At 59.5% G+C, this 13029-nt stretch overlaps 1 protein-coding gene across 31 annotated transcripts in view; it reads right to left on the bottom strand.

Moving 5' to 3' along the window:
• JAKMIP3 (Janus kinase and microtubule interacting protein 3) overlaps positions 1-13029 on the bottom strand; it is a 100212-nt gene that overhangs the window by 48952 nt on the left and 38231 nt on the right. For all 31 annotated transcript variants that reach the window (XM_057506495.1, XM_057506511.1, XM_057506518.1 and 28 more), the window contains 2 exons: positions 4808-5035; positions 723-1220 (listed from right to left, as the gene is read on the bottom strand). In XM_057506495.1, coding sequence (XP_057362478.1) covers positions 723-1220; positions 4808-4942 — 633 coding nt within the window. In that variant the 5' untranslated portion in view covers positions 4943-5035. The remainder of the gene's footprint in view (positions 1-722; positions 1221-4807; positions 5036-13029) is intronic.

The raw sequence follows: 13029 nt of genomic DNA, 5'->3' as shown, positions 1-13029 counted from the left end.
GGGGCCCCCTGAAGCACAAGGCAGGGACCTTGGGCTCTGGGGGGCAGCTCTGTTTTCCCCAGATGTGAAGGAGGTCCAGGACCCCTGACTAGGAGAATCAGGTGCGACACTTCATGATCCCCAAATGTTCTCCAACTTCCGAGCCCTGGGCTCTGGGACACCGGCTCTAGGGGTCCTGCCACAGGACACCTGGTCTCTGGAGCCCCTAGGATGCCACAGATGAGGCTGCCAAGAACCGTCCTGCCCTGGAGAGGCAGCCGCTTCCCCTGGGGCAGCCTGAGAGCCATGCCTCCCCAGACGGCCTCGGGGGCCCGGCCATCGCACCGTGGGCCCCCAGTCTCCCCTCTCCGTACCCAATGAGCGTAACAGACTGGGTGAGCCCTCTACTCGTGCCATCAAAACTCCCACCCCTGCGGGCTTCCAGCCTGACCTGAGGCCCTGAGAAGGGGGCCTCTCAGAAACCCTTTTGGAGGAAGAGGGGGTGCCCACTTGCAGATGTCTGTCCTGGCCCACGCCAGCGGCGAAGCAAAGCTGTTGAGGCAGGGGGCAGGGGGCGCCGGGCACACACTGCAGGAGCTGACCTCTGTGCGTGCTCAGGGGCCCGGCATCGGGAGCCCTCGGAGCCGACCGTGCTGGCACTGCGCACCAGGCCCAGCGCCGCCCGCGCCCTCCCACGTCCCCCCGCGCCCCAGCCTGCGGATCCCGCACCCGCGCCCGCGTACCAGCCTGCGGATCTCGCGCTCGCAGTCCTTCTTGATGCGGGAGATCTCCTCCTGGTGCAGGTGGTACACGCTCCTGATCTCGGCGGCCTTGATCCTGTCGGCCTGGATCACGACGGTCAGCGCCTCCTCCACCTGCCGCTTGGCCCCCCTGAGCTCGGAGATCTCCTGCTGCATCTTGACCTTCTCCACCTCGAAGCCCCTCTTGGCCTCCTCCTTGGCCTCGGACAGCAGCACCGTCTTGGGTCTGTCGGCCGCGCCGTCGCGCAGGGCGTGCAGCAGCGCCTGCAGCCGCTGGTTCTCGTTGTCCTTGATCCTGATGACGCGCAGCAGCTCGGCCTCGTGCTGCCGCAGCAGCGTCTCGCGCACGGCCTGCAGCTCCTTCATCTTCTCCTCGTGCAGCTTCGCCTTGAGCTCCGTGAGCAGCGCGGCGCCCTTGTGCTGCTCGTGGTCCCGCACCTGCTTCAGCTCCTGGCTCCTCTCCCTCTCGGCCCGGCCCGCCTGGAAGACACGAGCAGACGCGCGTGCTCAGACCAGCTCTGCAGCAGGGGCTTGGGAACGGGTGTGCGTGTGCGGACATGGGGTCACCTTCCCCTGGAGAACATCCTAAATGCAGGTGGAAAGCGGAACCCAGGCTTACTGCCGGGAAGCATGAATAGGCGCTGCAGGGAGACCGTGTGGCGGCCAGCTGCCCCGGGGAGTGGGGTCACAGGCTCGGCCCACGGACTCTGCCTTCCCAGGAGGAGCTGAGCTGAGGGGGACAGCCGGGGGCCTGTAAGTCCACTCTGCCTTTGCAGGGTCAGGGCTCCCCCCCGCTCAGCCCTGTGAGGAGAGAATGGGGCGGGCTCCTGCCCTCCAGCCCAAACAATGGGTTTCCCATTTGACATTCTTGGCAAATGGGGAACCAGTCTAAGCATCTAGTGTCTAGATTTTTGGAAACACTCAAAATACTCTTGTTTTCATCTAAGGCCCTGACCCTGGCTAAATGACCACACCGCCCACCATCCAGCACCGTGTCGGGCTCAGAATCTATTTATGGGAGGAACGAATGGCTGGAACCCAGATCTGCCCTGTAGACGGCAATCAGAAGCCCGTGGCATGCACACCCTGGCTCCTGCCCCACACAACCTCATCTCCTCGCCTCCCGCCACGCCGCTGAGCTGGCTGGGAACGCGTGCTCGGGCCAAGGCTCAGGGGGTCCTCATCACCTGGCTGCCCACCTACGGCTGCCCTTTCCACACTGCCGTCTGGCTTCTGACACCTCGACCGAAGCTCCCCCCTGGAGGCCGAGCTGCTGGGTGCCGGGGGCTGGCCGGCACAGGCCGCCTCGCCGGGCCCTCACGCTGTCAGGCCCCTGGCTGGGCTCAGCCTCTGGACCTCTGCAGCCCTGGGACCACCAGGGGAGAGTGATGGGGGTGTCACAGCTCCAGCATTTTGCTGAGGGGCCGGGAACTCTGTTTCCAGCTGCAGCTTCTGTTGGAAGGTGGTCCCCTTCTTGAGCCCTGCCCTGGTCCCTACAGACACAGGCTCAAGACTGCATTCCTGTCCTTGCTGCCCAGGTAGATGCCCTGCCTGTTTACAGGAAACGTGGAGTTGCCTGCTGCCTGCATCTGCAGATGGTCTCTCCCAGGCCACCTGGATGCCATCTGCTTCTTGCCAGGACCCTAGAAATGCAGCCCCTTGACCCACAGCTGCCCCTGAGGTCCTCACTCCCGGTGCACGGCACCCCGTGAGAGGACACTGTCTCAGCTACCCTCCCAAACCACACACAAACCCTGCCACCCACACCTCCAGAATGGCCAGTCTGTGCACTGTGCTTGGCCAGCACTGCCTCCCAAATCCCCACCTGCAGTTCTCCACGGGGCGTTGCCCTGGAAGCCTGTGTGACCTCTGCTCCCTCCTGTGTGCATTTAGAATGAAAGCAGAGCATCTGGGCCCATCTACATGCCCTCGTGCCACCCCGGGGTCACAGCCCTCCCTCCAGGGGACCCTCCTGCCACAGCCACTTTGTGCTCTTCCCCAGAGGTGTATGAGCTCCGACGCCACACACACTGGGTGCCCTGCCTCCCAGCCCCCATTCCCTCTGCCCAGCCAGAGCCCCCTCAGGCCTCCTCAGGGCCGCTCTCCCAGGCACCTGCCAGCGGCCCCTGCACACCGGGTGTCAGGCACTCCCATGCCCTGTGGCACACAGACCTGCCACACTGCGTCCTTCCTTCCTGGTGTTCATTGACAGTGCTTATCTGTCCACCCCTCTATAAACTAGTGCCTCCATCCCTGCCAGAGCAGGTGTCCCTGGGAGGAGACAGCCTGTCCACTGTTGTTTCCCTTTCTGATGGACATGTGGCCCTGACTCACTCAGCCGGAGCTCCCAACAGGCGGCCTCCTGTCCACTGGAGTTCTAACCCACCCTCCCTCTCGCCCAGGGAGAGTGAGCAGCAGTCCAGCTGCTGGGGATTCTGCTCAGAGGACTGGACGAATATTGCTAAAAGCTTAGAGCAGACACATTTATTCATCTTCCATTTAAGATGATTCTCCCTTTTTTCCAGGTTGAGTTCAAGACAGTGAAAAGCAAGACTTTTGATGGTGTTCTCTGTCACACGGCGGGTGGCAATTAGGAATCTCTACGGAAAGGGGTCCCCTCTGGTGCCATTTCAGAGCACATGGCTGGTGGGGGGGTGCGCTGCTGTCCCCCCGGGGGTGTGGGCGCTGAGGGCAGGGGGCGCAGGAGGTCCTGCTGGGTGCGGCGGAGTGGAACTTCCAGCTGCATCTGCACATCGGGAGCCCAGCTCACGTTCCCTCTTAATAGATGACAATGACGTCACCGTCATGAAAACCTGGGTGGAAATCAGCTGAGAAAAGAGAAATGCTGCGGCACGTATTGCACAGATGTTTTTGAGCAGCGGGGAGGGGGGAGAGTAGAGGAGAAAAAATGATAAGCAGATAGTTCAAGGTTCGAGCGGGTGTAATCGTGCCTGTGAGCTGAGCCGTTGGGAGGGACAGTGGACGCCTGCCTCCTGGTGGCCGTTGGAGCTGACCTCACAGGCGGTGGCCTGGGGAACAGCACCCGAGGCGGAGCGCCGCCCCGCCCACCCCGGCTGCCCGCCTCACCCGCGGGAGGGAGGGGTCTGGCGGCTGAGTAAGGAACAGGAAGACGCGTGGCCCTCCTGGGGGACACTCCTGGGCCCCAGAGAACCAGGCTGGCCTTGCGCACTGCAGTTCTGAGCCAAACGCCGCACAGTACAGAAACGAACAGCGTGGCTGCGTCCTGACACAACTTCACCTGTGGCCATTGAATCTGAGTCTCATACAATCATCATGTGTCACAAATATGACTGTTCTTGGTTTAACCAGGTCAGGTAACTTGGAGGGTTAGCAACTGGCCCCAAATACTCCCCTCTGACCAGCCTCCCAGGAGAGTCCTGCTCCGAGCAGGAAGAGGAATTATCACAGCGTGGGGAGCCCAGGACTTGATCCCCCAGGAGTGAATCCTGCCCAGGCATGTGTCCCAGAGGCTCCTGGGGGAGACGATGGGGGAGGGCAGAGAGGCCAGCTGGGCCTGACCCTTGGGGGCACGTCCTGTGGCCAGCATCCCCTCCACCCAGAGGCCCCGCACCCACTAGCACAAGCCCAGCCTCCCCACAGGCTGCCAGACCCCCAGGTGCCAGATGCAGGGGTGCCATTTCTGGTCTAGTCCCTGGCCCCACCATCCCCATGCGCCTGCCCAGATTTGGTTTCTTATAAATAACAGGGCCTGGCTGTTCCCTTCTTCATGCAGAGGGCCGTGCTGGGCCCACAGTGTCCGATCTGCTGTGCCCCTGGGAGTTTCCCTGTGATGGCGCCACTGGACGAGTTCCCAGGGCCCAGGTGCTAAGAAGCAGGGCTGTTCCCACGCAGCCTGGACTTGGGGCCACACGCCAGGCTGTTGGGGGGCACCCTGCCACCCCTCACAGAGCTGTCTGTCCTCCCTGCTGCCTGAGAGCCCCCAGGCCCAGCTGGGTGGGCACTCCTGAAGAACCCTGGCCACATCCCGCTTGGGTGACCCCGGGGCCCAGGGAGGTGGGAGCGAGGCAGGGGTGTGGGGGGCCCACCTTGCTTTTTTCCTGCTGCAGTTCTATCTGGATGTCAGTGAGCTTGGCCCGCAGCTCCTCATTGGCGGCCTGCAGCGCGGCAAGGACCTCCGCCTTGTCCCCCTTGCCTCGGCCACCCATGCCCTTCTTGGCCATGGTGGGGCGCCCCGCAGGCCACTGTCTGGGCTGGGCTGTCTACGCCAAGCTCGGCAGGTGTCGCCTCCCTGCGGCTCCGCTACATCTTCTCACCTGTGGAGGAAGCACAGCTGGGTGAGTGGACCGCACCCCGCCAGCACTGGGAGCTGGGGCTGGGTGGGTGGGGGCTAGTCTCTCTCCCGGCCTAAGGGCGACCACACTGTGTCACTGGCCCTCAGCTGCAGAAGCTGGTGCCCTCCATACACGTCCCCATGCCCAGCACACAACAAACGCTCAATACATGTTTATTCTTTGTCTTTCTGGAACTAGAGAGCTGGGGCCCCAACGTTAAGGCCGGAATTTCACAAGAAGCTTTTATACACATACAGGCCACCGTGTGACGGTCTGACGGCAACGGGGGGTGTGAACCGGGAACTTCTCAGGCTGGCCTGTTGGGGGGCACCCTGCCACCCCTCGAGAGCTGTCTGTCCTCCCCACTGCCCTGCAGTGGAGGTCAGGCCTGGGTCCTCCAGGGACCCGCGAGCCCCACCGGAGGACAGGCATGCAGTGTGACTGAGGCCCCGCCCTGGGCCGCTCTTTGTCTCCCAGTCCCGAGTGCTGGCCCCCTGCAGCCCCCCTCAGCCGGGGACTGTGTTCCATTCCTGCGTGTCCCAGCTCCCAGCACCCCATGTGGCCGGTGGGAGAGCCACCAGCTGCGCAGGTCAGGTGGGGCCCGGGTTAGGAAGCAGGAGGCGGGCTCCCCAGTGCCACCTGGGGGACCCTGTGCCTCAGCCTCATCTCCTCCACCAAAGGGATTCCAGAGCACCCTGTTCCCCAAGGCCTCCATCCCATACTTTACATGCCCAGGAGCCTCGTCCACAGATGTGACCCAAGCCACAGAGGCACCCCGTGCCCCCAGGTAGCTGCCCCAGCTGACAGGCCTGAGAAGGTGCCTCTCCAACCTGGACATCAGGTCAGAGCCCAGCTTTCAAAGTGTGCAGAGGGGCTGGAGGGGCCGGACCGCAGGCTGGGCATCATCACTTTCAGGGGAAACGCTCGGGCCGAGTCCTCAGGGCCTTTCCCCTCCTCCTGACACTGAGTGGGGAGGAAGCTGCAGAATGGGGGGGGCAGTGGGGGGCACCAGGAGGCTGCCACGTGGTCGGGCTGGGGTGGAGAGCGAGCAGGGAGTCTGGGAGGGCGGCTGCCTTTCAAGGATGAGGAACAGCAAAAACAGGAGAGAAGACCCCAGAAAATGGTTTGCAGAACACCAGCAACGGACCACCCTCGGCGGCGGCAGCTACTGAGCTGATCTGAACGGCTCGGCCCTGAGTACAGGCCGCAGGCGGCGGGAGCTCGATGCCCAGGCGGCTGACCCCCCCTCGCCTCCCTGCTCGTGAACACCCAGGGAGGTGGAGAACGCACCCGCAATGACGCTGTCCCTTTCTCTCCCATGTCCACAGGCAGCCTGCTGGGGACCGTGGGCCCTGCCCTCTGCACCCTGGGGCCTCTGGCTCCTGCTCCTAAGGGCAGAGCCACTGGCTCTGGCTCATGCTGTGCCTGCCAAGCCCCGTCCACGCGCCCTCTCAGAGTCTCCCCTTGGCTTGTGGTGAGGGTGCCGGGCGTTTGGGAAAAGGGAAATAAAACATGGCCGACGGGAGGGCTGTCTTCTACCCACTGCTGCTCTTGGAAATGGATGCAACGGCTTTAGGAGAATTGTTTCAAGGGTCCTGGATGCTAACATACGCTGGCCCCACAGCCCAGCTCACCGGCTAGTTCGTGGCATCTGACAGTTACTTTTTGGATGGGCTCATTGATGTCCAGTGGTAGGTTTCCATCGAGGGAGGGGCCTAGGTGGGGCAGGGACCAGGAAGCAGGCAGCTCTGAGACTCATTTAAGCGCCTTTACATTGTGCTGTTGACGGAAGCAATCTGCATGGCCGTGCAGGCAGCTTCGGTATTTGCTGCACCGAGCCAGACCCCATCTCAGATCTAAGTGCCATGAACCTACTCAGGAGCCCCGGATGCATGGGAGAAGGGACAAGATTGCGCTCAAGTCCTTTTCCAGCAAACCCAGTGCCAACTGAGGTGGGTCTGCACCTCGCATGCGTCCGTGGGTGTCGTTCAATTAACAGATCCAGAGCACGGTCTGCCCACCTTTGCTTTGGGGTCCCTGAGGAGGTAATAAACCTGAGCAGAAGAGCTTCCTTCCGACCTCCCTGTGGGAGCTGCTTTACATCCGGAGGGTTTGGAGAACAAGACAAAGCCCTGTGGTCAGTAATGTGCCCCATGGGTCTCAGTCACTGGTAAACCTGTGTCACTGAGGAGGCAGATGATGGCAGGGCCACTTCAAGGGTGGTGGGCTCCAGGGAGCAGCGCATGGGGTCTGGATGCCTGTAGGGTCTGCAGGGGAGGCAGGGGGCTTGGGCGAGGGATGGAAGGAGTGTGGGCTGGCTGGCTCTCATCATCAACCTTGGGAACAGCCCTGGCCTGCCTCTGAGACAAGCACGCTGGGCCGTCCCCAAAGGTTGGGTCTGCCATTCAACACTGGGTCACAATGTGCACGCTTTGTGGGGACGGCTGGAGACAGGAGCAGCCACGGGGCACAGAGCACCCAGCCTACTGGACTGGACCCTGGAGAGCTGGCATGGAGGTCAGGTTCATGCACCTGCCCATTTATGCGCCCTGAGCGACCCACACGTTTTCTCCTGTCCTGATTTTGGAACGGGAACCGGAGCCCGCAGCTCTTAGGAACCAGGGTGGTGGCCCCTGTCCTCCCCCTGCATGAGCCAGCCCCTTGGGACCTGGGGCAGCTGTGCCTGCACTGACCCCAAGGAGGGCAGGCTGTTCAGCAGGCAGCTTTTAGGGTCAGTGGTAGGCCCGGGGAGGCCACACACAGCCCCTGTCAAAGTGGGACTTTTCCGGCAGGCCTTCAGCTCAGTGACCCTGAGTCCTTGTTCCTTGTCCACCGCATTGAATCTGGCACATCCCCCTTTTTATTGAGAGGCGGGTCCTGCGACTGGAGGCTGGCACCCTGGCTCGCCTGTGATGCATGAAAACCAGGCCTCCCCGAAGCGGCATGACTTACTTTTCCATAAGCACTTGTGACCATTGTCACTTCACAGGCAGGTGTGTGAAGGGGTCGGGTGGTTCTGCACCTGCCCTGGGAGTGCCTGGAGGAGCACAGAACCACCCCCAGGACGCTGACGTCCAAACTGCTCCACGGGGACCCCCGGTGCCCTGTATCCCCCCACGCCCCACTGCCATCCCCTCCTTGCCCCTGGCAACCATGGATCCTCATGCTCACTCTGCAGCACAGACACCACAGCTGTTTAATGGCCATCCCCAAAAAGACATCTGGGTGGCTTCTAGTTTTTGGCTATTATGAATAACACAGTTATAAACATTCATGGACAGGTTGTTGTGTCAATGTAAGTTTTTGTTTCTCTGATATGAATGCCTAGAAGTGAAATTTCTGGGTCAAACTGTAGTTGAGTGTTTCGTTATTTAAGAAACTGTCAGACTGCTTTCAGGAAGGCTGTGCTAATGCTGAGGGGTCGCTTCTCTGCGTCCGTGCCAGCGTTTGGTGCTGTCGCTATTTTGTGTTTTCGCCGCTTTGATAGGCACATATCTCGTGGTGTTCCGTGAAGCTTCCCTGTGGCTAGTGACACGGCTCCTCCCCTGCTCATGTGCCTCGCATGCATCCTCTGCCCATGGCTGAAGAGCGCGGGCTTTTCTGAGGGCTGCTTCCGTCTGTACCTGTGCGGTTCCTGAGCCGCCAGCTTCTTCAGCTCCATCTCTGGGATGTGTGAGTTCAGACCAAAGCCCGCTCGCTTGCTGCCGTGTCCTCTGACGTCTCGGGGTCCCCTGCCAGCCTGCTTTCCTCGCCCACCTGTTGGAGCCTTCCTGTGTTTGTTTCGGATCCGACATCCGGTTTTATTACATGAATGGGAGTTTCAGGGGAAAGTGTGTCCACCCCACCCTCCTGGAGGCAGAAGTCCTGCTGCAACTTCCTGATCAAAGAAACTCTTACACTTATTTTTCCAGTATTTCATTTAAATCACAGTGCGATTTAAAATCTGCCAGCTCGCTTCTCAGGATAGAAGGGGGACTTACGTTCAGTGATTAGTAGCCATCCCCGTTTGAGGACAGGGCCACCACCTCCAGGACTTGCCTGAAGGGCCGTCCTGGGGGAAGACAGATTCTGTATAAGCCACTGTGTGGTTCCGAGTGCCTGATTTAGTCCAGGAAGGAAGGCTTAGGTCACATTAATACCGAGATGTCCCTTTTGAGATGCAAGAATTGGCAGCAGCTATGACTTTTAAAGGACTGTAAGTGTTTCCAGGTGGGAGCATTTTGACACCAACAGAACTAAAATTCTGGCCAAAAGGATTCCAGGTTTATGCACAGCTTTGCTTCTGCTGAGCCAGTCACCTGACCCATCATGGTCTAAAACTGAAGCCATGTAGCAACCAGATTTCCAGCACAGGAAAGGATCTTGGGGACGCCAGCCAAACCCCTGGTTCTTCAGATGAGGAAACCAGAGCCCAGACGGAGTGCGGCCCCCAGGCGTGCAGCCCTGCCTCTGGCCCAACCTGGCCTCCCCGCGGCAGGCGGCCCACTGCTGCCAGGTTCTCCCAGCCGGTGAAAGCCGAGCTTGCAAGTCTCAGGATCAGGGAGGGCGCTCGGAAGGGCACTGCTCGGGGCGCCGGCAGCCTAGACCCCAGCAGCCCTGTGTCTGTCTAAGCTTTAACAGAAGCCTCAACCTTCAAACTCTTTCCAAATGACTCAGCTGTGCCCCAGAACGGAGCTCAGCGGTGTTGAAAGGAATGGGAGAAAATTAGCCCCAACACCGTAAAATTCATAGTCTCTGGCATCCAATCAGAAATCACCAGGCTGTCAATTGTTTCTTGATAAAAGTAGGAAAAAAATTTACCAGGCATGCAAAGTAGGGAAACGGGGCTCATAATGAGGAGGAAAAAAAAAAAAACAATCAATGGGAATAAAGCGTGATGCAGACCCAGAACTACAGAGGAGGCGATAAAGCAGCTGGTGTCGGTGAGATGGATGCGGTCAGGGAGGCGGAGGAAGCAGGGCGCGTTAGGAGGAGACACGGAAACCTTTCAGAAGATCTAAGCCAATGATCTGGAGGTTAAAATACATCTGCAGCAAGGAACACACGGGGTGGTATCGACATCAGAATGACACACTGCAGGAGAAAGACTTAGCGAACCTGACGCGGAGTGCAGAATCACCTAAAATAAGACAGATTTGAAACCCACTGTCATCTATTTTAAAAATATGTCAGCAACCTCTTCAAGAAGTTTTACATTATTCCTTCTTTTTGAAATTCTACCAACCCACGGAATGAGGTGATACGTATCCCCCAATGCGGAATTACTGTTTTTCTTGAAGGCCCTTAATCGATCATCCTGTCACATCTTTACACATAATAAAATGTATATAAATGGAAATTTAATTGTGTGGCACTGTGACTTTAGGACTGGGGTTATAAAACTGTCTCTAGATTGAGTTATCATTGCAATTACGGCTATAGAACTGGTTCAAATAGCACAACTATATTACAAATTCTGATAAATTGTTAAATATAAAAAGTAAAATTGTGTTAGAAACACATCTCTAGATAGGCTGGGCCAGGGGGCTGCTGGTTAAGTAAAGGCTTCACCTTCTCCTGTGTTCACGCCCCGGCGGCCCCTCCGGGGATGAAGCGCCAGGAGGCGTCCCGCCGGGAGCAGGCGGGAAGTGGCGCCTCAACCAGGTCAGTTTTCGGACAGCATTTCTGGGGCTGGCGATCATTTCTGGTTTCTGGAGGGCCTGATGAGAGCCGACCCCGGGCACACGCCTCACTGCTCGGGGACCACCGCAGGGCCTAAGTAACTGGCCTTCAGGGTGAGTGTCTTACGTCACGGCCCACAATACAGGCACCGCGGGCAGAAGGAAAACCCGCTGCCTGCCCTGGTCCCTTCTGGGCAGAGGACTGCCCTGGGGCTGGGCAGCGGGACCCGGCAGGAGGCACGTCCCCAGCTGCTGTGTTTTTATGCCACCCTCGGGGCAACCCTGGACAGCCCCAGAAAGGGTGCCCAGAGACTCCAGAAGCCCCGGCCGGCTACCCACAAGGGGAAGGCCAGGCCCCTGAACAGGGGTCAGGGCTGCAAGGAGCTAGAGAGGGATCCTGGGTGAGCTCTCCTGAGCCCCCTCCTGGAGCTGGGAGTCCGCGTGACTGGCAGAACTGGCCTCTGTGATGTGGGGGTCCTTGTTTGCAAGGAATGGCCACTCCTGGGGGACCTGGTGGGCCCGAGGGCCGACCTGCAATGCTCAGTCACCCAGGAGCTTCGGCTCCGCCTTGTCGTCAGAACCTGGGGGCACTGCCCCTGAGCCAGGCTTACCCCTGAAACCCAGGCCAGGGGATGGCACCTCAGCATAGGTGGCATCTGGTTCTTGTCACACTGGCTTATTACATTCATTGCCTCCATATAGAAAGATTTTAAATTAAATGCTTTACAAAAACTCCACCTTTGTATTCATTCACAGCTTCTCTGGCTCTAAATCCTGATGCGGGGCTCAAAGCACGACATTTGGGGTGTGCCCCCCCCGAGGATGGTGGCTGTGGTCTGGGGTTGCCGCTCAGCTCAGGACCCCTCAGGACGCCTTCGCTGAGAATGGGACTCAGCCGAGGCCAAGACCACAGGGACCCGAGCAGGGCAGACCTAACTCAGAGGAAGAGCCGCAGGGACTAGGGAGGTTCAGGCCGTTTCTTCTCATCCTCCTGGTGGAAATGCATAAAACACAGTCACTCTAAATGAGTGACCAGATAGATGACAGATGGCTGGGTAGACAGCTGACAGAGGGACGGACAGACAAATGATAGTAGAGAGGTGGACAGACAGGCGGACAAAGGCAGCCTTCTTGTCCCCCCAAATCACAGCGATCCTTCCAGGTCTCCTGCAAGTTGAACGAAGGTCTGGGTGGGGGTGGGGGTGCGGTTACAGCAGCACGTCGTGAGCATGTGACACTGAGGAGCGAGTCTGCCCGTGTGTTCTTGTCTCTGTGCTGCTCCCTGCACGCCAGGAGAGGCCGCCCTGCCCATTGGGGCCCCTGGGAAGCTTGCAGTCAGCTCACCAAAACCAGGAACAAAAGCAGGAGGCTTGCTGATCCCAGCGGCCGGTCCTGAACAGGGGGTGGGAACACAGGGCCAAGAGCCAGCAGGGTGGCCTGGGGGCAGGGGAACCTGCACGGCCAGCTGCCAGGCCCTGGGGGGCTCTCAACTGAAGACGGGGAATGAGGACAAGGCCGAGCGCAGTCCGCGCACCACGCCGATGCTCAGCGGCAGCGTGTCCTCACCTGATTTGTGATATAGGGACACACGGTGCACGAGGGGGATGCTTTCCCACTAACGGAGCTGAGTTACCCGGACGTCCACAGGAGAAATACCTTGCCTCCCGCCTCACAGCACAGGCAGAAAACCATTTCCCAGTGGTTGCATTTATAAATGTGAAATGCAGTCCTCTAAAGGGAGCCTAGAGGATCCTCATGGCCTTGGAAATGGACACAGAAAATATGACCTGCCAGGGGTGTGTGGCTGACTGGACTTCATGGAACTGTCACTGGTCAAAGGACAAGGGAAGTAAAGGCCAGCCATGGGGCCAGGGAGGCCGTCTGGACACACATCTCATGAGGACTGTGTCCAGACATGTCAGAACTATAAACCACCCAGTGGGAAACGGGCAGAAGAGCTGAGCAGGCGCCTCACATGGGACGAGCAGCTGCCGTGACTCAGGATGGCACCATGGTTACGCAATAGCAGGCCATGAGGCCTCTCCACTCTGTGCAGCCAGGCTGCTGTGCCCCCGTGGCTGGGCAGCAATCACATCCTGCAGCTGGTGACCTTGCCAGCCTCGTGGTCCACAGCCAGGGCCCCACTGAAGCCTTGCTCAGACCCCCAGGGTCCCTTCTGTGCAGCCCTCACCCTGGTCCTGGCCCCATGCCTTGCTAGCCACTTCTGTCTGGGGCTCCTGTCCAGCTCTGCGCTCGGCCTCACTGCACCATGGCCTGAAGTGGAATTCAGAGGCCCTTTGTTCATGGAAGACGTTT

Source organism: Manis pentadactyla, chromosome 8 (genome assembly GCF_030020395.1).
Source record: "Manis pentadactyla isolate mManPen7 chromosome 8, mManPen7.hap1, whole genome shotgun sequence".
In the NCBI taxonomy this organism is placed as follows: Eukaryota; Metazoa; Chordata; class Mammalia; order Pholidota; family Manidae; genus Manis; species Manis pentadactyla.
This window is presented reverse-complemented; position numbering and strand designations above follow the sequence as displayed.